We start from the raw sequence: 25,023 nt of genomic DNA on the forward strand, positions 1-25,023 counted from the left end.
ACAGCTGAGCTGAGACACTCTCAGCCTCCTCCGCCTTTCGCGAGGCTCGCATTCCTGCTGACTCAGCAGTCCTGCCGCCCCGCCCTTCAAGAGCCTCCTGGACAGAACTACAAATCCCAGCAAACCATGCGACGCGCGCGGCTGCGGGTCCCGTTTCAGAGAATGATTTGGATCAGAAGTCGCTGAATCACTGGGAGCCGTAGTTCCAAAGAAGGCATAGAACCAGGGCGTGAGGCATCTCGGGAGATGTAGTCCAGGCGGGCTGACAAACCAGTGGCGGCGGCCAGCGCCGAGGAGGCTGCGGCTCCACAACAGGTAGGTGGGCGCCAGCCCTGGCTCTTCTCGCTCGGGCAGGGACGGCTGGCCCGCGGCTCCTTCGCGGGGAGGCAGCAGCAGCAGCCCCAGAGGAGGCGGCTCAGGTTCCCGGCCGGGCTGCCGTGGCCCGTGAGAGAAGGGGAGGCAACCGCCAGGCGAGCTCGTGCCCGTTCGAAGGCGCTGCTGGGGCGGCGGTGAGCGAGGCGCGCTGGCCGCCCAGGTCCTCTCGCTTGGGGCTGGCTCTGCGGACGCTGGGTGAGAAGCAGCTGCCCTCCTCCCTGGGGCTTCACCTGGGCAGCCCTCGCCTCCTCGGGTCCAGGCGAAGGCTGCAGTCCTGTCCACGCTTACCTAGGAGTAAGCCCATTGACCATCATGGGACTTACTTCTGAGTAGGTAGGCATAGGATGGGGCTCTGAGGCTGCAGAGTAAGCCCCACTGACTATCATGGGACTTCTGATTAGGCATGCATAGGCTTGGGTTTTAAGGCTGCAATCCTATCCGCACTTACCTGGGAGTAAGTAAACCCCATGGAGCATAATGGAACCTACTTCTGAGTAGAAATGTAGATGATTGGGCTGCAAGGCTGTGTCATCCTAGGTGTGCTTTGTGGCTGCGGCAGAGCTTCTTAGCATGAGGACCCACTTCTTAATATGACAATCTGTTGTGACCCTAGAGCAGCCTTTCCAACCCCTGTGCCATGGAGTATTGGTGTACTGTGAGTGGCCCACAGGTTTGCCACAGGAATGGGGGGGGGGAGTCATTTATTAGTAGGGCCAGTGGGGGATGTGAAGCCTCCACTGGCAGCATGTTGTGCCTTATTAATTTTCAAAAACCTGACATTTTGGCAATTTTAGTGCCTTGTCAGTGAGCCACAAGAGGAAAAAAAATTGAAAATCACTGCCCTAGAGAAAAAAAGCAATCTTGAAAGAAATAATATTTTTATTAATTATTAATAATTGGAGTTGTTTGTTCCCAAGGCTGCTAGAGACATTTTATATAGTATAAAATATATTTGATAAATGATGAAAATGATAAAGTGATATATAGATATTTGTTAGACTCTTCCCTAGAAATGGAGTTCAAGGACTGTTCCTCCAAAATCTTTAGTCATTTCAGGGTACCCAAAAGGCTGAATCAGAGAGGAAGATGTGCATTTAGGGTTTTCCAGACCAGGCAGAAAGCTGAAGCTGGGTTCAAACTTTATGGGATACCAATTACTAGAGAGAAAACTGGAAAAAGTGACCTTTTAACTTGGGGGTATACATGGGTTTTGAACCAAAAATGGTGGTGGCAAAAGCCTATGAATGGAAAAGGGTACAGGCTATACCTGTTGCATTTTCATGGTCCTTTGGTTGTCCTTTGGCTTAAACTGTGATGTTTAAGTTCTTTTCTCTTTGCCACTGTGTGTGTTTCTGTGTCTAGGATAGCAGTTCATATATTTCTCAAAGTGAACTGTAACTCACAAAAAATTTTATCATAATAAATCTGTTTGTAAGCCATTTCTGCCCAGCATTGCATATTTGCAACAGGGACCAAATGTGTACACCTGTGGGCCCAGCAAAAATGAGTTAAGGTGCTACAAGTCTCTTCAGTCTCCGCCTTTTGAAGTAAGAGACTAAATTGGCTGCCATTTGGAAATTGATTTTTCTCACTTCTCTCTTTCTATCCACTCTGCCTTGGAAAAAGTGGGATGCAAATTTTGTATTGTGATACTGTGCTATATTGAGATTCATGTTGAGACTCTCCAGAAAAAAATTAAACCTGAGTTTACTTATGCTTTCATTTGTGAGCATGTGGAATAACGTAGCCTTACTACAACTTTACTTTCTTTTCCCTAGTGACTGGAATTCTGACCAGACTTGTTGATTGTTATGGTGATTCTTTTGCATTATTGTGGCTGTTAGATATTTTGAGCAGTATGGTGCATTGGATGAGGCTGCAGTTCTGTATTTGCTTACCTGGGAGTAAATTTCATTGAACTCAGTAAGGCTTGCCTTTGTATAGATGTGCATAGAACTTGGGTGGATTCATGAGAAGGCTTATCTGGCCAAACACTTAATGGCAATTAATAATTTAATGCATTATATCAGTACATTATAATGTTTCATCTTTAAATCTTTAAATCTGTTGTTCCATAATTGACAATTCATAGACATTATTGTTAAAGATTATTTTTCTTGAGACTGTGCATATGTAGGTTACAATATAATGTACATTTCATAATTGAGCTTGCAGCTTCTACAGAGTACTTGCAAGTTAACAGCTGCCTTGACCAGATCTTCAGCTTTTAAAAGATTTTGGCAAGATCCATATGGTGCTTTCCATAGATTAAGGAGTGTTTTTCAAACCCTGCTTAGTAGAATGTCGCTGTATTGTATTGATAAGTAATAGTGGAGGGATTGCCAGACTTCTGGAAGTAATTATGGGAACTAGAACAACAAAGAATTAGTATTATAGTCTGGCCTTATGGACTCAAAGCAGATTCCAGTAATACTAGCCTGGGTTTATCATGGTACACAGTCTAAACTACAATGATTTAAAATACCTAATAGAGTATATCCTTAAGAGTAGCTATTACTGTTTGTTTTGGGGTCACCTGCACTGGTACCTATTGCTGGTTTACCACTAAAATTACTGTTGGATGTGTTCCTACCATTATGTGGTGCATGTTTGACAGTAGTAGTTTAATGCTGTGTTTTCTAGGCTGACGCACAGTCAAAATTAAGAACTGAGGAGAATTACCGTTTTGTCATAGACAAACATGATTAAGCATAGTGTCCTTCCCAGAAGCAGCATTACCTGTAATACTCCTTTATTGCAAAGGATTAGCAATTTGGGGTTGTCACTGTGTTCCTTCTTGGGATAGGAACAAAGGAGAGAACTGTAGTAATTTTAGTTCCTGCTGAGGTAGCATTGGGAACAGTACAGAAGTAAGGTATTTTCCTGTTGAAATGATGAGGAAGTAAACTATGGGTAGGCCATCTACGACCTGAAAGTGCAAGATTTCCTTTGCCCTAATATTGTTCCTGGACTTTGCCTCAGACAGGCAGATTTCACTGAGGAATAAGTATTACATTGATGTTCAGTTTCTTTGTGCTTCAGCTAGTAAATCTTTGTACATGACTCGTGAAAATGTACCTTCAATTTTTGGATAACGACATTTGTTGTTTCTTTGCAGAGTTTGTGTGTATTATGTATTGTGCATAAAAGATGGGATTTACACTGGGTAGGTATCCTGTTCATTTAACTTAAATCTTTTTGTTAGGATCTTTAAAAAGAAGGAGAATTCTTCTGTTAAATTTTAAGAAAACTCTGTGTTCAACAGCCTTTATAGGAACTTAATAAACTCCAAAATAGGAAATGATATACAACTTGTTATCAGACTATGGGATGGATCCTCCTCTTCCATGATGAAAGCATGAAATAGGGCTGAAAAGATCAAGTGTAAGAGGGAATTTGAGGCAAGTGGATCCTTTGTCATGGGAGGAATCCCACAACAAGGGTGGATTAAATGCATTTTAGCAGGACATTCTCATTCATTCATGTTGGGTTTGTGAGAAAAGCGACTTCTCTGTATTAGTGGTGTTTCCCATGTGTGGTTTGTAGAAGGTTTGTAGAGGCTTCTTATTTCTAGTGCTATCCAGAGAGTTAGCTGTGTTCTAGGAAAACCAGTAATCTTGATGTACCTTTAAAGATCAACTAACACTGCAATCCTAGGCATGTCTACTCAAAAGTAAGTCTCATCTAGTTTAATGGAACTTACCCCAGCTAAGTGTGTAGGATTGTAGCAAATGTTTTTGCAGACAAAAGACTTGTTTGAAAGTGACTATTTTCTAATCCCAGTCTCGATCTCACCAACCCTGACAGCTGCGTTTTGTTAAAGACATTTTTTCCAGGCTCGAGCCCATCTTTTAATTTATTTCTTATAATATGTAGTTTAGCTCAGTGCAGTTGATTGTGGAGAAAAATGAGGAAGTTACTAAGAATTGCAAAAAGACACTTGTGGAATTAAAAAAAGGAATGGAGAGAGAAGGAGCAAGCAACCCTTTTGGTGATACAGCAATCAAGCAATACATGTGTTTCGGGATGCAGAAGAAAAGAGTGCTAGTAAATTTTTTAAAAACTGAGCTAAAGTTGTTATAATAAATACTTACTGGTTCAAAGGGCTGGAATGATGCACTGAGTTAGAACAATATAAACATGGCCCTCAGTGATTTGATTCCTAATGGAGTTAAATTATAAGTGTTCCAGTTCTGCAAGGGAAGTGACAGGTAACATGTGCTACTTAATAGCATGTGGTGATTCAGAGATACTGGAATTTAGTCCCTTCACAGTATGTTTGCTAGATAGTTCTTGGGAGAAGAATACCTTTTATTCTTCTTTGTCTCTTTGAATTTTGCTGTTGGAATTGATTTTTAAGACTATGGGTTTTAGGCTATTGCTGGGAATATGAAACTCAAGATGTGGAAAAAATAGAACCTTTTTTTAAAAAAGGAAGTATAAAGTGCTTCTCAGAAGAACTTCATAGAAGGTTTTTCTTTCCACTGGTGGGATTAATGATTGTAGTTAAATGTGTTGTTGGTGCCAAATTATTAAACTTTAATAGTGTACATCAGATTGTCAACTCATTTAAAATGAGCTTCTGTTAAAGTGCACACATTTCCTCTTTATGGACAATCTTATCAAAACAATTAACTGCTGCTGTTTTCCAAAAATGCTTTGAATGCAAACGTGTTTCTAAAAACACATTAGGTGCAACTTTCTAGCATTAAAGCTCATTGTTTTCATTCTGCCTATTAGTAACATCTAATTCACATAACAATTTACTCTGGCACATAGCTTTTAAAACACCGCAGATGACTAACCTTTAAAAAGTCAAATTTTTGTTTCTGATAAAACATTAAAAAGTCTTTTTTTGCTATCTAATAGTTTCTTGTAACATCTATAAATGAGAGCCCCCACTTCCTGCTATGTATATCAGAGTTGCAATTTTTTTGTGTCCTCTTTACTTTCAAAGTATGAAATCAAAATTGTTAAACAATAAATGTACTTAAATTAGGAATTACTGTTCTTTATTTCTTTCATTTGGTAACTCTTGGTAATCTTAACTTTCAAAAGTGCTTGCTTGTTTACGGGCAGTGAGTACAAGCTCATATCTGTCTAAAAAAGTTGAAAATCCTACATCCTTTAATTTTTTTTGTTTCATTGTGCTTTTTAAAAATTTGAATGATGTTTCATATTGAGACATTACTTGAGACTTGTTTTTGTCAGTCTCTTCTTTCTCCTACCCCTTTTGTGGCTTTGATAAGATGGTTTGGTGTGAAGCCTGTAATAGATTTGTAAAATAATTAGTGATTAGTGAGAATGTAAAACACAAGAATCTTATGGTTTAGGGAAGGGGTGTCCAAACATTTTGGCAGGAGGGCCACATAATCTCTCTGAGGGTCGGGGAAATTTACATTTCAAATTTGAATAAATTCACATAAATTTTGCATAAATGAATACATTAGCGATGGAATATTTATGAATGAATGGGTTTTACTGAGCTTATTTATAATACACATGAGATACAGAAAAGGGGGGGTGTTAAAATAACTCCTGACACACCTAATGCACCTCTTCCCAGGGAAATATACAGTATACAAATATACAAAACAAACTTAAGAGGAGCAAGTCTGGGCTCCCTCCCCCTTCCTGCAGGAGCATGTTTTTACTCTTTCTCTTTCCCCCCTCCCATCCTGGCAACAAGCAGCAGCAAAGGAACACAGTCCCCACAGGGCAGGAGTTTGTTCTCCTCATTCACACGCGGAAGGGAGCTGTGTGTCTCCCTCTCTTAGGCTGAAATCCTATCCACACTTTCCTGGGAGTAAGCTCCATTGACTATAATGGAACTTACTTCTGAGTAAACAGGTATAGGATTGGGCTCTCCGTCCCTTCCCCAGGCAGGCAGAAAGCTTCATGTTTTCCCATTCACATGTTTTCCCATCTCTACCAGCAACCCTAACAAGCGAAAGCAGCCTACTTCCTCCCAGTTCAACATCCTACAACTTCTCCCCTGCAGCGCCTGCCCCCAACACCAAGTGCTCACAGCCCAATCAATCCACACTTACCTGGGAGTAAGCCCCACTGACTCTATGGGACATACTGCTGAGTAGACTTACTGCTTACTGCTCTCCAGCCACATTCAAACATCCCACGATTTCTCCAGTGCAGTGCTGCCCCAATCCCAAGGCACACTCAAGCAGCACACCTAGACTCACACTTTCTCACTCTCTCCTCCTCACCCATCCCCCACCCCCTCCAAGCCAAACTCAAGCAGGATAATCAGGCCCAGGACTTTTCACCCCCATCCAATGCCCTGACACAACTGCAGCCTCCCCAACCTCAGGGGAGTGTCGTGGATGGGCAGGTCTTCTGCAGAGCTCTCCTGTGAAGTCTGGGCAGGGCAGCCTTTCCCTCACTGACACTGATGCTGTCAAGAGCAGCGTGTCGGGCCAGCGAAGGCTCCCGCAAGTCTCCAGCAGGCCGGAGGCTCGTTGGAGACCAGGGGCTCCCCGGGAGCCGGATTGGGGGTCCCTGGGGACCGCAAATGGCCCATGGGCCGGGGTTTGGGCAGTCCTAGTTTAGGGAGACAGACCAGAGCAACAAGCTTTATGATAGCTAGTTACCTGAAATTAGTGAGTCATTCTGTGTCTATGGAATGTTTTATCCAATTTGCATATCCATCTGAATGCTTTAACTTTATTGCCTACATAAATATCATGAGGAAATAGCTGTGTTTGAAAGAATATCAAAATTAAAATTTATTTCATCTGTTTCCAGATAGCTAAAGGAAGAATAAATGAGAAATCATTGCTTAAATTCTACAGTCAAGAACTGAAAATTTTCTTAAGCATTCTGATGAAGGATGGCTACCCCATATGTTCCAGTTCCAATTCCTATAGGAAGTTCAACTAATTTTACCTCAAATAGAAACCAAAGACGATCATCTCTTGGGAACATTTCACCATGTTCAGATTATTCAAAAGGACCTTTGGAGGACTCTTGTAATAGTTTTAAAAAGATGAGTGTTCCTGATGCGATTGGTACAACTTCATCTCCTTGTAATAGCCCGCTTGTAAGGACTAAGATTATAGGTATGGACACATCAATGGAATACTGCACTCAACCAACAGAAGATGCAGAACAAAATACAGACTCTGGAAGCTGGGAAGATCGGCCTGCTACGCCTACAATACTAGGATATGAAGTGATGGAAGAGAGAGCAAAATTCACTGTGAGTTGTGCTTTTTTTCCTTTAAACGTTCTTACTTAATAATATATCACTAGAAGATTCATAAAATGTTTTACAAATATCGATCTAGTTTTGCAGGAAATACTGTAAACAGGTATGCAATTCTTCACTGACTACAGGTGCTTCCCCATATCCTAAAACTTCAGAAAACAGCAAACCCTTCCAAAATTCTCCTGTTATTATTATTAACAGTATTTGTGCTAATTGTGCTGTTGTGCTAACTCAGCTCTCTTCATAGACTCAGTTGTTGCAGTTTGTGAAAATGCTGAGAGGAAGTGAACAGCAGAACACTTCCTGTTAGTTTTCTCACAATCACTCCCATCTCAAATATAGAAAAATCTCAAATATAGGAATTTACTGTCTTACATTCATTCTGTGAATAGAAACTGCTTCCATTGAGTCTGTACAGTGTATGAGCCTAGGTTCTCAGTGTTTGCTTCCTATTCCAAAGGAAGCAAGTGCTACCTTTTGCACAAGGTTTGAAGAGAGGTGAGTTACTTGAGAACTGCAGGTAATTGAAACCACGGTTATGGGGAACGTGGCTACAAAGGGACACCTGCACTTATTTCTTAAATTTCTCTGGAGTTTCTCTGTTACATGTATGTCCCTCTGAATGTCTGACTTCAATACCAATAATAAACTACCAGAAAATGACCGGTTCTTCAGTTCTACCAGTTTTGACCATGCTCAGCTTCATATGCATAGCTTGTTTTAACTTGGCTGGAATTTCATAAACTAGTGTTAATCAGTTCTGACAGTTTAAGTCTGACTCCAAAATTAGCTGTTCTTGAAATCATTGATTCAGGATGGTGGTTCTAAATCAGCAACACTCTTTACACATAAGGAATTGAATGGTAATTGCATCATCTTGCTCACTGGACAAGGAGGACTAGCTGCAGACTTAAAACACCTGTTCAAGATAATAAAATGCAAAAAGGCACAATAATGTGGGCAGGAGGGGTCAGAACTCAATAATTGCAGTTAATTTGCAATAATCGTGAACTTCAGCAGGTATATGTTTTAATGTTAGGCATCAGTTTATTGGGCTATGTTCCTCCATAGTTGTGTGTTTAAACAATAACGTAAATTTCATAAATGTCATTCGAATTTACACTATTGCAGCTTGTAACCATTTTTTAAAAATTGGAGAAAAAATAAGTCTCTGGTAATGCAATCCAGTGTTTGAAAAGTGAGACTTTAGCTACGTTTTTGTTCTGTTCAGGGTGTGTAGTACACAATTTAGGGATGTGCCAATTTAGGGATGTGTGATGCCTCCTATAACAACTTCCAGTTCTTCTCTTACGCCATGTGCCCACATACTGCTGCTATTTTCACATGACAGTTGTTGTTGTTGTAGAAAGGTGTTAATGCACCTGAGCAAAGGAATGTTCATCCAAGCAGAGAAATTAGGCACAAAGATTATTTAGTTTTGACTCCTACTATTTGTTGGTTACAAACTGCTGCTGTTTCATAGACTTTGATCCGTTCCTACAGTAGGAAAGACATCAGTTCCAAATGGTAGTGTTTAAAAAAAATTCAGTTGACATTAAATGCTTTAGTATTTCCCATTGAATTCACTTCTTCATTTGAATAATCTCAAATGGAATTTTCTATCTTACATTCAGTCATTGAATAGAAATTTATTTTTAACATTTTTATACCGCCCTTCCTTCAAAGAGCTCAGGGTGGTGTACACAGTAGCTCCCCTGCTTTTGTCCTCACAACAACTCTGTGAGGTAGGTGAGGCTCAGAGAAAGTGACTGGGCCAAGGTCATCCAGGAAGCTTCAAGGCTGAGGGGGGATTTGAACCTGGATCTTCCAGGTCTAAGTCCACCTCCTGGACTACTAGGACCAAGAAAAATCTGGTTCAAGCCATTCACCATATCTCAATTCTAACCTGCCTTCCAGTACAGTTATAAGGATAAAATAGCAGATTGGAGATAACTGTGTTCATCCCTTTAGGTTTTTTGAGTAAGGATAGGATAAACAGGAATGTGAGTGTACTATTTTAAGGCAGATAAATTCTTGTGGATCAAAGTGTCTTTGTCCATAATTTGCATAAATTGTTATGCTCATTAAAACATTTTTTAAAATAGAAAAATTGAATTCCTCAAATTGGCTTTTTGTGGGCATTGTGAAAACCACCTACGTGGATTGCAGCCCAGTTAAATGTGCATGAACAGTTGTTCTTTTTTGTTTTCAAACTTTGGTAAACATTTGGCAAATTTTTGATCACACTTGTTCCCTTTCTGAAACAAAGGATGGTTGTCAGCTCACCGTAATTGGAGTATAATATGAGTAGGCTGTGCTGTTCGCACTACTTACTGAAGCTGCTTTAATACATTTTTTTGTTTTACAGGTTTACAAAATCCTTGTTAAGAGAAATCCAGAAGAAAATTGGGTGGTTTTCAGGAGATATACTGACTTTTCCAGACTTAATGACAAGGTAAAAAAGCTGACAGGTCAATATGTCCAGTTACTAATTATCTTGGTGAAATGTTTTTGTTCATATACTACTTTGAAACTTTAAATTGATTTATGATTTTAAAAATTGATAACCTGTTCATATTTAACATATTCATCATTTAACTAAAAATTGTGTTATCGCATAATTAAGAAAGACAAGACAATACTGCTTATAAAATATTATCAGTATGTAGTGCACATTCAGCTGAGTAAAAATATATCCTGTATAGTATGACTGGGATACCATGCTCATGTTTCTGCTTAATGTGAGTTCTTTACCAGTTGTATATTATGCTTTTTTTCCAAAACACTCAACTTCTTACCACATGATAGCTGTTCAAAAGTTGACCACGTGGCAGCTGTAATGTTTTGGAGGGGCAGCCACATGGTAAGCCCAGTGCTATCATGTCATCTTTTTTCCTGAAATTTCTGAGCAGTTACAGAAAGGTAGTAAAACTGCATTCACTACATGGGCAGAAGCATTGAAACTCAGTTATGATTCCTATATAATAAGCTTTTACAAGGTTATTGTGGGCAGATAATTGTCTGTTTCCGTGGTGGGTATGCTTGGATTTCCATTGTTCAAGTTCAGCAGTAAAACTGAACTAGACCCTCAAGTTTATTCGGTAATGTGAATTAATGCAACACTTTTTTACAGTTGCCTATACAGTTTACCCACTGGTAATCTAACCAGCATTGCACCGGGCTGTCTTTCCTTCCTTTTTCTAATGGATCAGTAGAGGAGTTTGTTTCCAATGAGTAAGATAGAATTACAGCCTAAGTGTTACTGAACCCAAAGGGCTTACTTTGGGGTAAAAAATAACACCATTTTCAAACACCTCTATGAATCAGATTTACCTCTGAAGCTGATGTTGATAGTGCTTATCTCTGATGAATGGAATGCAAGTTTATAGGCTTCAGAGAGTTGGGTTTCTAATTTGTCTGCAACCTTTTGTGTTGCTTGAATTTTTGAGAATTAGATAGGAAAAAAATCTATGTCGGTAACTCCCAAATTGTTGTGAAAAGGAGGAGCAGGGGTAGATGCAAGTAATAAGAACCAACAGTAAGGGTCTTTGTGTGATTCCTTTTTCTGCTAATTGGAGTGTGTAACCTAATGGATGAACATAAAATGCATGTTAAATGAGGACATAGAAAAGCAAAGGGTTATGTTCTGGAAAAATCTTCTAGATTTTAGTACTTGGTTCAGCATTGTCCTGTAAGACTGCTGTGGAGACTCTTATCAAATTTACTGATAATCTGTCCCCAACTGAAGCATTAAGAAAATTTCTTGAAACTGTTCTGTGGAACTGATTCAAAACCAGTTTGTGTGCCTTTTTCCTGATGATGATATAGTCTAGGAGTTGATAACTTAATAGCTGCAAGCCCTTGGTCCTCTGCGGGCTGCCATTTTTTTAAAACTAGCTTAATCTGACACTAAAGGTCACAGTTAAGAATTGTGATCAAAGAATTCATCGGACTTGAATCAGAGGTGAAAGAGAAGCAACAAATAAAACCAGATAAAGTGCATCTAGTGTCAACTTATCCAGTTATGGGTATAGAATGTGTCATATTCATTGTTATTACAACCTCCTGGTATTTTTTTTAGCTGAAAGATATGTTTCCTAGCTTTCGATTAGCACTTCCACCAAAGCGCTGGTTCAAGGATAATTACAACCCGGACTTCCTAGAAGATAGACAACTGGGACTCCAAGCATTTCTACAGAACTTAGTAGCTCACAAAGACATTACTAACTGGTATGCAATTTCTACCATCTTCCTCTGAATTTGTGTGATTGTGTGATTTAACAAATATAGATAATCCTTTAGGTGTTGAAGCATTTTGTTAATTTGGTTTAAGCTGTGTTATCTACCAGTCTGAATTATACTGCTGCAAAAAATGTAAACCCTTTTAATTAAATAATTAAACCGTTGTAATTTAAGATAATTTGCTTCTTACACTATTTAAATCTTTGATTTAAATCAAAGATTTAAAATGTGTAAGAAGCAAATTATCTTAAATTACAACAGGTCAGGCCCCTTTAAGGACTGCAAGGGAAGATGAAAGCAAAAACCTGGAAAAATGTTTTGCTTTGCTAGGTTGTAGAAAGAAACTCAGGCAGCAGGATAGCACAAGCTTTCTAAAGTTTCTGCTGCAATGTGGAGGTGGCAAAAGGGGGTGAGGAAGGCAGGGAAAGTATGTGGATAGGATGACCTGCAGTAGCTACTATGCACTTTTCAGTAGTGTGTAGATAATTAGGTTAAACCATTCTAGAAAGTAGATTTGAATGGAATGCTTCTATCCTGTACTACTATTTCCTATAGTTTTTGTCGCTGAGTACGTTTCCAACTGAGACTTCTCAAACTGAGCCATGTGCCTTCCACTTATACTGCGAGTTCTAATATATAACAGTCTTTGACTATATATTTTTCTGACAGTAACATAGACCAGTTTTTTATTTACTAGTACATTAATTTAAAGGTAAACTTGGAAAGCTGCAATGTTCTGTGTTGCAGTTTATTTTTAACATTAGGTGATCAAAAGTAATTAGAGAGAACCTACATCGATTAGAAATCGGTCAGCATAAATTATTTCTGCTCCTACTGTTTTTATGGTTCTGTTGAACATCTTAAGGTAGCAATAGAAGTGGTGTTTCTTTGGCATGTGTAGAGTTTACAGCGATCTTCTTGATCTTGAAGATCTGCATTGTCTGATACCATATTTGAGGCTTGTCAGAAACTCATTGTCTTTTCTGTACTACAACACACAGCAAAAAAAGAAAAAGAGTTTTGGATCCTCCTATAGTCTGGGGTGGTAGGCACATGTTTGCATACATGCAGTTGTACCCCAAGTGTATTTAGTTATGACAATCCAGCTGATTTCAGTGATATTTAATCTAAATGTAAAATAAAACTCATTGATTAGATTAAAATAAAACCTAAAATTTAATTTTCTCAATATTTCGGTTTACATAAATAAAAGGTTAAATACAGAGACCTCAAGATAACTGGTTAGACCTTACCTAAACATGATTTAGAAGGAAAGAATACATGAGGTTGAAAGATTATGGTTTAAAACAGCATTTTCATTTAATGTCATTTTCATTAATGTATAAGATCAGTAATACATATAATCAGAATTCCCATGGCTACAAATTGTGGAAGTATGAATAGAAATTACTTAAGCTGATTGAGCAGCTTGTGATCCTCTATTTGTATATGAATGTTGTAGAAGCTGGAAAAAGAAGTTAAACCAGTAAAGCAGTTACCTGGATTATTTTTACTTCTCACAGGTTGAGGCAGAATCTCTTCTAACTCCACCCTTCCATGAAGGAATATCTAAGTAAAGGATTCAGAGCTCTGTTGAATTTGCAGTGTACAGTAGAAAGGCAAATAGTGATTTCTTCCCCTGCCCTGGCTAGTCTTTTGTTCAAGATACCTACTTTTTGATTATATCGGTTCTCATGCTGCTTTATTTTCCTCCCTCTCTTTTCTTTTTATTGAAAATACAAATGGTTTCACAACAAAAATAGATAGCAAATTTCAGTTACTAAAATGACTATAACGTCAAAAGCCATGTTTGAATACTTGGAAGTAAACTATTTTACAAAAATTGATGTGACACCCAGTTCACAAACTTATGCTTTTTTTCTTTAATTAGTTAGGGGTTGTATCCTAAGGGGCATTCATGGAAGCAAATGTCCCCATTCCCACCCCCTATCTCATACTTGATAGTCCTCCACATTCCCCCCCCCCTCAAAAATGTTTTAGAAGGTCAGGGGAAACTTCCAGAACAAAATTCGATGGTGTGTGAAGTGCTTCGGGTTATGAAGAAATCCATGAAGATTGTCTTCTGTCCCCCGCCCACACACACACAAATGGAATTACATTCCATTTACAGAAGAGAGGATTAGAATACAGCCCTGTGTTTAGCCATGAGAGCAAGATCTCACATTTTTCTGCAATCGTTCTTTCGTATTCACAATTGCGATCTGCCAATTGTATCATTGCTCCCTGAAAACTTCATAAGGGATGGTCTTAAGGGAGCAATGGCATTCCCTCTACCTCTTTCATCTGTTTGTGGGGAAACAAGTGGACTTTGCTAACACAAGTGTGTTTAATATCACAACCCTAGAAATATTAAGCATATTAATTATAAGATCCAACCAAAAGCCTATCTCATCCAACACCTGTTGCCACCATAACCAGGTAGATACTTCGGAGAAGCCCAAGTGAAGACAAAAGCCATCTCCCGTTTGTTATCAGCATTCAGAGAGATACTGTTTTTGACCATGGATATTTCTGTTGCTCCTTCTCAAGTGTGATTTGTAATGTAGTAAATGAATCCATATTTCATTTCTTGTTACCTGCTATATGATGGTGGTCATTAAAAGTGCCAAGGGCCTTGGAGCAAACCAGACTTTCTCTAAATTTCTTATAAAAAAAACAACTGATATATAAATAACTTTAAATGCTTGGATAGAATTGCTGCACTTTGTGTCATCATTTCTCCATGAAAGAGATTTGTAACACTTAAGATGCACATTTTATAGTGTTGTGCTCTCAGAATTGTGCTGAAACTCAGTAGTTCAGTCTAAATGTATTACACAGCAAATGAAATCAAGGGTGAAGAAGACATTGGTGAGCAGCAATGCTTTCATGTAATAATGTTCTGAGATGGCCATTCGCAATCTCATTCCACATTTTTTCAGTAGAGCAGTTCAACCATGAAGGGACAGTCCACTGTACATGTAACCATGTTTGGAAAGAGTCAGCTATTGTAACTGCTAAATGAAGCAAAACAGCATTGTTTTTATTCAGTTTGGCTGAATCAATATTGTGAGTGGGAAATTTATCTTGATCTTTTTGCCAACCTACTGAAAACCTAAAACCCTGAAATTAATATATAAGATGCAAATATTCTTAATAATATCTAATTATAATTGCAAATATATCCTAGCAATTTGATTATAAAGTTCACTCCTTGACTCCTTTTTTGGCATTATGGTATCTAGAGCCTTCATATGTGCAGACCGCAACAAAATCAAGGCAGTCACATCTGAACACCTGTGTGTGTTGGGACCTTCCCCTGCATTTCTGAAACTTGCAGGACCTCATTGCCTTGCAAAAAGGAGGACTGGCTTCTGAAAACTAGCAAAACATGGGAGGAGCTGCTTCATTGCAATCGCTTCCAAAGTAAAGCTGTCCCCATTACATTTACAACTGGCTGCTATGCAAATATAACTGGAACCTTAGCTTGGACTTCTCAGAAGGCATTCTTGCACACAATCTGGGGCATTCAAAAATAAGTTAGACAGACTGCATCTTACTCTATTAATTTTAAATTGTATTATGAAATGATGTGCTCTGTGGTGCATGGTTTGAGAGAACAAGGAAGAAAAGTCATATATAGGTGGGGTCTTGGTATCCATGAGGGATCCATTCTCAGACCCCCCCCCCCCACATACACAGATATCAAAAACTGCAGATAATAAATTCCCCTGTTTTGGCCCCTGTAAACCCTCTGAAGGTGACTGAAGCTCCAGTCTCTTCCAGAGGGCTTTGTGAAGTCTGCAGAGGCCGCACGCATCCATGCTTGTGTTAGACCCCTTTTTTGCCTCTAAGAAGCATTTTGAAACCCACAGTGCTTGCAGGCAGATGCACATGGCCTGTGTGAGCTACAGAAAGCCCTCTGGAGGTGAATGAAGTGGAGCTCCAATCACCTTCAGACAGTTCAGGTTGATCCAGTTCTGTGTCAGCACGGATCCCAGGGACCCACATTGAGCCAGAACTGCAGATGGAATTTCTGCTAATAAGTAGTCTCAACCCTATCTCCGTGCCCCCCCCCCCCCACTGCTTGGAAATATTTCTTCCTTTTACAACGCTATAAACATGCAGACTTATAGTGATGTGCAGGCTGGCTGCAGACAGCCTAAATGCTTGAAAATACTAGATCGAATGCAAAAAGGAAGCAGGAAGTTGTTTCCTGTTAACATTAATCTAGTCTCTTAAAGAATACAGGCTGCCTGCATATCAACTTGCATGTTTATAATCCTGTGAAACAAAGAAATGTTCCCAGTGGTAAGCCTCTAAACCAGTGGTTCTCACACATTTAGCACTGAGACCCACTTTTTAAAATGAGAATCTGTCATGTGTGATGTCATGACCGGAAGTGCAGGAAAACTTTAACAATCCTAGGCTGCAATTCTACACCCACTTACCAGGAGTAAGTCCCATTCACTATCATTGTTAAAAGAATATACATAGTAGTTTGTTAAAAGTACAGATCTGTCACATTTCCCCAAATGCAGTCACATACCATGGTAGCATCAAGTCTAATATATTAAAAATAAAATATTGAAATGAATGGGGACCCACCTGAAATTGGCTCGCGACTCACCTAGTGGGTCCCAACGCACGGTTTGAGAAACACTGCTCTAAACAATGTTAATGGGCATGTGGGGGGGCCAACTCGTGAATTGTATGGGTTGTAGCAAACCCATTTTAATCCAGGTTACAAAAAACCCGTATCTGCTTGCCAGAAGCAATTCATAATATAGGTGAGTAGGCAGATTGTTGTTCATGTATCTGTTGTACACACTGGATTGTATTTTGGGTAAGTGTTTCAAACTTGGTACACTTAATTACTTGGACCATGGTGAGGATCCAAAGAGCTGTTATTAGATGTTCCGGGTTGGATTAACTGAGGGGAGGGGGAGCATTCTAAGGGAAGCATTGTGACTTGAGAATTTTCTATTTTTGTTGTCTATTTATTTCCTTTCTTTGTTCCCCTTTCCTTCCAAGCCTTGCAGTAAGGGAGTTTCTTTGTTTGGATGATCCACCTGGGCCATTTGATAGCCTCGAAGAGAGCAGAGTAAGTGTAATGTAGTAAGTTTGGTTTAAAAAAAAACAAAAACTCATGGTTGTGCAAGTCTGGAGATCTGTCTCTGATGCTTTTGTAACAAGGTAGCCATCTACTCTTTTTCAGAGTGCAGTTAATGTTTAGCATAACCATAAAAAATACATGTCTGCAACATTAACACATATCAAGGCAGCTAGTAATGGAGTAAACATCTCTCAAAAGAGTAGGAAGATGAGGGAAGGAACATAATGGGGAAGCATTAAGACACAATTATACAAAATGTCCTGGTTTTCTGTAATGATCAGTAAGACTATTCCTTTTGCTTTACGTGCAGTTTAGCCTGGATTTACCTGTAATTGCATATTTCTTCTTTGAATTTGTTTCCTCTGTTTCTGAACTTTGAAATTGCCTTTTATTCTTCTGCCCAGGTTTATAACCTGCTATGCTTCACTATTTATAACCTGCTTTGCCTCCTATTCAATTCATTCTTAAAATCTGTGCTTCACTAATCTGCTGTGCTTCACTATTTATAACCTGCTTTATAACCTGCTGTGCCTCCTATTCAATTCATTCTTAAAATCATCTTCTACAGTGGCTTAGTCAGTACTGCTCTTACTCTGATTTGCATCTTCACTGGATTAGTTTTTTCAGTACTTGGTTAAATCATGTATATAAGGACATAATTCTGAGGTGCCCTTGGGCCAACCCAGGAGGGTTACAAATGTGCCATAAAGCGCATTTGCACCTCCTTGGGAGGAAGCCGAGCAGGTGCACGGAGGTGCGCTGGCCTGCAGAGGCTAACTCAAGCCTCCACACCAGCTTCCTCGGTGAGGCTTGTGTCAGCCCTGGGGGTGGCCCTGGAGGCAGGCAGAAAGGGAGCAGGAGGAAGGGCTTGTTCCTGGGGAATTCAGAGCAGCTTAAAGCTGCTCAGCTCTCCTCGAACTTGTGCCACCTCAGGAGGTGGCGTAAGTCTGAAGACACCCATAGGGACAAGAGCGCCTTACCCAGGAGTAAAGGGAAAGGTTTCCTCTTGCTTCTGGCTGAGCTGCCTTGGGCCCCTAACCTGCACTGGATACAGTGCAAGCCTATTGGCTTGCCTGTTCTAGCACGGGGTAGGATTGCATCCTAACTTGCATATTTTTACTATTTAGATGCTCAATCTCCACTTATATAGATGACAGCTCTTAATAGCTTATTTGTCCAAATTACATACTTACTGTGATTTTATAATGCAAACAATGCAAAACACATGTAATTGATTTTCTGAAATGAAAATGTTAATTGAGTAATTGGATTTGTTTAACATATTCAGAGTAACAGACAAACTGGTGTCTTTGAACCATTTTCAGTAGATATAAATTAATCTGACTCATTGTGTTATACTCATTTTTTTAATCAGTTATCTCACTCTTAGTAATTTTGGCTTGAGATTAACATCTCACCTTGACAAGATTAACTTCATGTGACCAATTTTGTGTGTGAACTGGATGAACAACTTGGATGTTTTGAATGTAGTTACAGATGCTGATGGTGTACAAATGCACATTGAATACTGGTGGATTTGGCCATTTAGCAAACCACACTTAAACCACTAGGATGAAGTTTAAAAGTATACATTAAAATACTTAGTGGCTGTTAGTTCAATGCCTATTAACTTGGGCTGTGTGTAGTAATACCTAGCATTGTCAAAATGGTTTCATGGTTAAGGGATTGAGAACTATGCCTGCATCAGCCCATTGTGAATGCAAGGTTAACTGAATATGCTTTAATTCTAAATGAGAATCACTACCAAGCTACATGACTTCTTTTGTTTACTGAAGTTAGTGATAAATTATAAAGTGTAAACTTCCCAATGTTTATTGCAGCCCTTCTATTTAGAAATAAAACAGTAGGCACTCTGTCAATGCCTTGCAATTTCCTGACTAATAACTGTATTTGTTTAATGTCTCCCTGTGAATGAAGGAGAGTTCAGAGTTGGGAATCTTTTATGTGTAGAAGACTGTAAAAAACTATAGAAATGACAAAAAATACTTTGCTTGCTAGTAGATAGAACCTCAGGAATAAATTCATTTTTACCTCCTGCAAATGCAAGTTCTGCATTTAAATTCTGTCTATCTGTCTAGCATATTTTTATCCAATATTTTCATTGCCCTTTGCTTATATAAAGTTGGGCAGCAGAATACTATTAAAAGACATTGATGTTTAATCATCAATATTTAACTATGTTCTAGTGCATCTAAGTTGGGGTTTTTTAATCCATATTCTTTAACATTCTTATTCAACATTTATCCTTCACTTTGGTAAAATGCACATTAAAATATATATATTTAATCCATATTCTTTAACATTCTTATTCAACATTTATCCTTCACTTTGGTAAAATGCACATTAAAATATATATACCACAGCTGCTCCAGATCAGGAGGTATCTTTAAGATGTTGCAGAGAGTCAGACTGGGGTACAGCTGGCTTTGCTGCAAACTAAGAAAATGATTTTCCCCAAGCTTGATCTTAAAACAAAATTATCCATCTGAAAATTCTGAACAAAAGTGAGCTTGTATTCATGGTGTGTTCACCATTCAGGTTACATACATACAGATGCACCCTCATTTTGTTTGATTCCTGTTCTCGTTGGATGCACAATCAAGTCTGTCCACTTCAAAATGTAATGAAATTGGAATCCCTTGTTTGTGTGTCTATCTGCACACTTACTATCCTGTCCTGGAATGCAGAGATATGTTAATCTACTTGTGCTTATAGAGTTCTCTGTCTTCCTGGATTCAAATTGACTGAATTTGAGTTGTAGAGGGAAGTACATGTTGGAATGTTAATTAGCAGTTGTGCAGGGCCATGACTTTCCATGTAACATTTGTGAATCTCAAACAGTTGAAGACTGATTTCTAAAAGAAATCCTGAGGCAACAGCATGCTGCAGACTTCGGAGCGTAACTAGTTTATTCTTCTGTAATGAGTTTTAATGGACAACAGGCTGCTTCCTCAGGCTTGAGCCTTCAAAGGCTTGAGCCACAATAAACTGTTCAGGCTTAATCCTAAGCATGCATTCTAGGAAGTAAATCTCACTGAACTCAGAATAAGTTATTTTCTGGTAAGCATATTGAGAATTGATTTAATGCTCCAGTGCTATTTTTGTTTTCCTACTGCAGAGTACTATAGCTATTTTTTATGGCTAAGGTATAATCTTTGAATGTGGAATTGTGAAATAATAATGCAGCATTTGCAGTAATTTGTCAGTTGCAAACTCAGGAAGCCCTTAGAGCAGGGGTGCTCAATAGGTGGATCGCGATCTACCGGTAGATCGCGAGGCAAAATGAGTAGATTGCGGAGTGCCGACCCCCCCCCCCTTCAGGTGCCTCTGGGAGGAAACGCCGGGAGTAAGGCCCATTGTACTCAAGTATGGTACAATGGCTAGGATTGCAGCCTCACAGCCTAATCCTAGGCATGTCTACTCAGGAGTAAGTCCTGTTATACTCAGTGGGGCTCAAAGTACACCAACATACATTGTACACATAAATGTTATATGTTATGATGGCGCGAACATTGTAAAAAAAACTCTGGTAGATCTCTGGGCCTTGCTGGGTTTCAAAGTAGCTCTTGAGCCAAAAAAGTGTGAGCACCCCTGCCTTAGAGTCTTTCAGTATCCCATTGTGAGGATTTGTCAACTGTTTGGGGTTGGTTGTGCTACGTTGGTCAATCCTGAAAAATATGTACCCCCCAGAAATCTTAGGTACAAGTCGACATCACTACTTGTCATTCTGTAAATCTTTCCAAATGTGAACTGTGACAGGTAGTACAAGTCACTGGTTCTCAAACTCTCCAGAAGTTTGAGAACAATGGTAAATGTTTGCAGGGGCAAAGCTGAAATGCGATCACCAGGATCACGCCACTGAGGGGGAAAGAGGGCGGTTTTAAACTTGTTACCTGCTGCCAGGGTTTGGGGGTGCCAGGAGCCTCGTGGAGTCCTCTGCAGGGCTCCCTGCATCTTGCTTGTAGAAAGTAAAAAAAAAAAAAATCACGACCCACTTCCAGTTTTGCAATCGCTAAACTGGGAAGTGGGTTACAAAGTTTTATTACATTGTACAAGCTGCAGGAAACCCTACAGAGGGCTCTACAATGCTCCCTGCACCCTGGCAGCAGGTCAGTTAAAAACAATCCCCTTCCCCCCCCCCCCCCCCGCAGTGGCATGATCCTGGGGATCGTGTCTCTGCTTTGCCCCTACCCCTTAAAGGGAAATGGACATGGTTCTCAGACTGGTAGGTCACAACCCACCAGTTGTGAATCACTGGTATAAGATATTCACTTCTCTTCTTAGACAAATGTCTTCAAGACACCTTTTCACAACAGAAAATGGCAACTTGTGACATTTACTACATTACCACTTCATCAAATGTTACTTTTTCAATTAATGAAATTCAAAGCTTTTGAATGAAAAAACAAAGCCAAAGGTGCAGTACATGCTTTTAACACTGAGAAATGTAACATAATGGAAGCTATGAATAGAAAGATCAGTTTAAACAGTGATATTGTATTTGCATTTCTTGTATGAAACGTATATGCATTTTAAATCTGATTTTCTTCTAGGCTTTTTGTGAGACACTGGAGGAAACAAACTACCGACTACAAAAGGAACTTGCTGAAAAACAAAGGGAATTGGAAGCTCTGAAAAAATTACTAAGTGAAAAAGAAATGTGCATAGATGCTATGAAGAAAAGAATTGGGTGGGTTGAAAGAAAATGCTTATACCACTATCCACAATGAGAGTTTCTATAAGATTTCTGAAACATTGCCTTTCACCTGCAGCCCATTCTGAAAACCATCCTTGAAAGTGTGGAGATAAGGGTGTAGCCTCTCACACAATGAAGGAACTGCAATTGTAAAAGGAAATTTGGAAAGTCCCTGGGTGCACAGAAGCACTTGAGTAAATATGTGGGACTTGCTGGTTCCATCCCTAGAGGCTGATGCAGTCTAACTTTTGAGAAGTAAACTTGGTGACAGGAATTAGATAGCTACTAACTTTCATATTTGAGATCTAGTTTCTTAAATGTTCACTTTTCCCCATATTAAATAACAATTATACTTTTTAATATGTTTTGGAAAAATAGAGAACTTGAAAATGTTTTGCTGCTTTGGTATCTCCATGTCTTAATGCCTTGCCCAAAGTCATTGCATTTCAATTTTTCATAGCTAGGATATGCAGTGATGGGAGATGTTGCTTCTTTTTTAAGCAACATAAGCAACAATTACAGCATAATTGTTTTGTAGCAAAAGATTATGTCTTTAAGTTAATTAAGTGATGGAAATAGTTATATTTAGAAAGGGCTTCTAAGGGAAAGAACACTTTGGCGCTTGTTCATTTTCTCTTAGCATAGACTTATCTTAAGCACATCTTCATTTTGTTACAGGGATTTAAATTTGGTAGAAACAAAGTCTCCTAAGTTGCCAGGAGAAGACAGTGACTGCTCTGGAGAAATAGAATCATCTGTGGTAGAGGCAGAACAAGATGACTTGAAAGAAGGCAGTTGGTAAATAGATCTCAATAGCTAATTTTAAAGTTATTCTTGAAATGCATTTGTGCTTGCAGTTTTAAAACACAGTCCTCAGGTACTCAATGCACAAGTTCTATTGATTTTTAAAAATGTTTGTGCAAAAACTTGTGGAAGTTGTGCAATCTGCAGTTCAGGAAAGTGAATGATGTATGTACAGTTGTGTGTTGTATCCTTTCACTTGTTCAAAAGATTCTTGCATCAAACTTAAATCCACTATTTAGTAAGTGGGAGAAAATAAAAAGTTAAGAGAGGCAACTTCTTAACAGGGGAATCTGCTAAAGAGGTTATATTTGTATAAATCTAATTCGCTCATGTTTAGACTGCCATGCATATTTGTGGATTGTAGTTACTGGGTTGTATCCTGTGAAAGTAGTCATGCTAAATCTTACTGAAATAAATTGAAACATAAATTCTTAGTCGTCAGTCACTTCTTAGAATACAGTCTAGAATTTATAACACAACCTGAAAACAGACCTGTGGGCACAAGTGCATATAGACCTTTTGTAGTCAACAGGATTAAATCAGCTTTCCAAATGCTGTGCGGGTCAGAACCATGAAAAAAGATGTAAACTATCCTGTAGATATTGTGTGACAGGCATATTGATCTGTTCCTGCAGTTCTACAAAAGAGAGTCGGGAAGCATCGTGGAGTGATTCATTGGCTGAAAATGCTGTTCCAGAAATTGAAGTTGCTGAGGTTGCGTGTACGGCTGATGAAGAGATATAAGCAAGCCCAGCTGCCTTTTTAATAGTAAAATAATAATAATCACAATGTCTGGAACATACTGAACAAAAACATATAGTAGCTGTAAAACAGAATGGGCCTGTTTGACTGTTTACACAAACAAGTCTGGATAAACATAAGAAATGGAATCAATGCTGCTTTGATTCAGCTGCTATCTAGCCTGTAGATAAATACATAATATAATACTCTAGTGAAGAAGACCAGATCATGTTATGCCTAGAATTCTAAGTCATGCATATAAATCATTATAAGTTACCAATATGTAAAGGCTACACACATGTAAATATCAATCATATTTATCATGTGGCATATTGTTGCATATCACATATTTGCTACTAATACATGACACACTTTGTATGGGCAGCTTTTTGGTATCTGTTTTTTCAGATTCTTTATATAGGCATATAATGTTATGCTCTGGGGAGTATAACTATGCCATGCAGGCTTAATGAAAGTATATAATCTGTTGTGTTTTTTAAATCATAAATGTAAATAACTGATATGTAAATTTTAATGCAGTCAAATAGGAAAGCTTGCAGTACCAAAATATTTCATAAATAGGAGTATAATTGATTGAAAGATTTTTATGATAAGGAAAAGAAATTTGTTACATAAACTGTAGAACCCAGACACTGTGGATGTTCACCTTTCATTTGAAACAATGTAAAAGCAGGTTTACATTTAAATATTTAACTCTATCTTCTTTAAATCTCATGACATTTTTGCCACACTGTCATGTAATCACTAAATTAACAATTGCCTTATATAAAGAACACTACCTCTTACTTTGTTGCTAATGCTTAGGTGTGTTTAAAATGTTATACACCAATAATTTGAGTTGTTGAAGCCATATTTTGCCTGCGAAGTTAATTAACTAGGTGAAACCTAGTTGCAGTTTGTTTTTATAGAATATTGTGCACATGGAGACATGTTACAATGTGTCCTGTAGCGTATTAAGCCCAGTGATGCACTTTATAATAAAATGATGTATTTGCCAAGTCAATTGGCTACTTTTTTAAATTAAGTGTTCATCCTTTGGGATAAGGGATGGCAGGGAATGGGCTGCACAGTAGTGCCTTTTTGTGTTTTGCTTGTTACTGACGTTTGCTATAATAGTCTGGGTTAGCTTTATGGAATCTGCAAAAAAATTATGCTCACCAATGTCTACCCAGTGCCTTGTTGTGTCTGCTGTTCCAGTGGGAAGAATGCTGCCTTTGTTTTCTCTGTGCCACCTACTTCTTTGCTTAATACTGTTAATGTCTTTTTGCCATGTGCTACAGCTCTCAGTGCTCACTTTGTATTTTGGCGTGTAAGAACAACATCTCTCTAGAACTGTATAAAATTGTCTGGGGGGAATAAACTTTCGTTGATGACAACTTTTCTTGTCTTCTGTTGAAAGAGTATCTGGAATCTGTGTCTAACAGCCAAATCCTATCCAACTTTCCAGCACTGATGCTGCCATGCCAATGGGGTGTGCGCTCCATCCAGGTGGGGGCAGCTGTCACAGGGCCTCCTCAAGGTTAGGGGATGTTTGTTCCTGGCAATGCTTTTTTACAAAGTGTAAACTGGCCAAGCCTATAATTATCAGATCTGAATTGGTAGACCAGCTTGAAATTGGTTTTTGTAAGGTGTGGCTTCATCCCTCACCTCTGTTTCCCAGTACTGCCACTTCATCTATCCCCGCAGAGCAATATTGAAACAAGCTTGCATCATCCCAACCACTGTGGAACAAAATACATTGCTGACCCTGGATCAGGTATTGTAAAAGTATAGTACAAAATT

General features: G+C 38.9%; 1 protein-coding gene across 5 annotated transcripts; it reads left to right on the forward strand.

Moving 5' to 3' along the window:
- Window positions 1–229: 229 nt before the first annotated feature.
- Window positions 230–24,666, forward strand: SNX16 (sorting nexin 16). Of its 5 annotated transcripts, none has more exons than XM_066625392.1 (9): window positions 232–315; window positions 3,494–3,541; window positions 7,138–7,591; window positions 9,969–10,055; window positions 11,682–11,830; window positions 16,877–16,946; window positions 21,533–21,669; window positions 22,354–22,473; window positions 23,115–24,666. In XM_066625392.1, exons 3-9 carry the CDS (start codon window positions 7,223–7,225, stop codon window positions 23,221–23,223), a joined length of 1,041 nt encoding a protein of 346 aa, XP_066481489.1. In that variant the 5' UTR covers window positions 232–315; window positions 3,494–3,541; window positions 7,138–7,222; the 3' UTR covers window positions 23,224–24,666. The 5 variants fall into 5 exon arrangements, with proteins under 5 accessions (XP_066481494.1, XP_066481489.1, XP_066481490.1 ...); XM_066625393.1 differs by lacking the exon at window positions 232–315 and adding an exon at window positions 398–570; XM_066625396.1 differs by lacking the exon at window positions 232–315 and adding an exon at window positions 2,214–2,298.
- Window positions 24,667–25,023: the final 357 nt, after the last annotated feature.

The sequence above is a fragment of the Tiliqua scincoides genome, chromosome 4 (genome assembly GCF_035046505.1).
Source record: "Tiliqua scincoides isolate rTilSci1 chromosome 4, rTilSci1.hap2, whole genome shotgun sequence".
NCBI classification, from domain to species: Eukaryota; Metazoa; Chordata; class Lepidosauria; order Squamata; family Scincidae; genus Tiliqua; species Tiliqua scincoides.

Bases quoted from the DNA above. Each gene is read 5' to 3' on its own strand.
- SNX16 (XM_066625397.1), top strand. From the start codon at position 7,223: ATGGCTACCCCATATGTTCCAGTTCCAATTCCTATAGGAAGTTCAACT. The intron at 7,592-9,968 runs GTGAGTTGTGCT...TTTGTTTTACAG, and splicing joins AAGAGAGAGCAAAATTCACT to GTTTACAAAATCCTTGTTAA. The intron at 11,831-16,876 runs GTATGCAATTTC...TTTCCTTCCAAG, and splicing joins CACAAAGACATTACTAACTG to CCTTGCAGTAAGGGAGTTTC.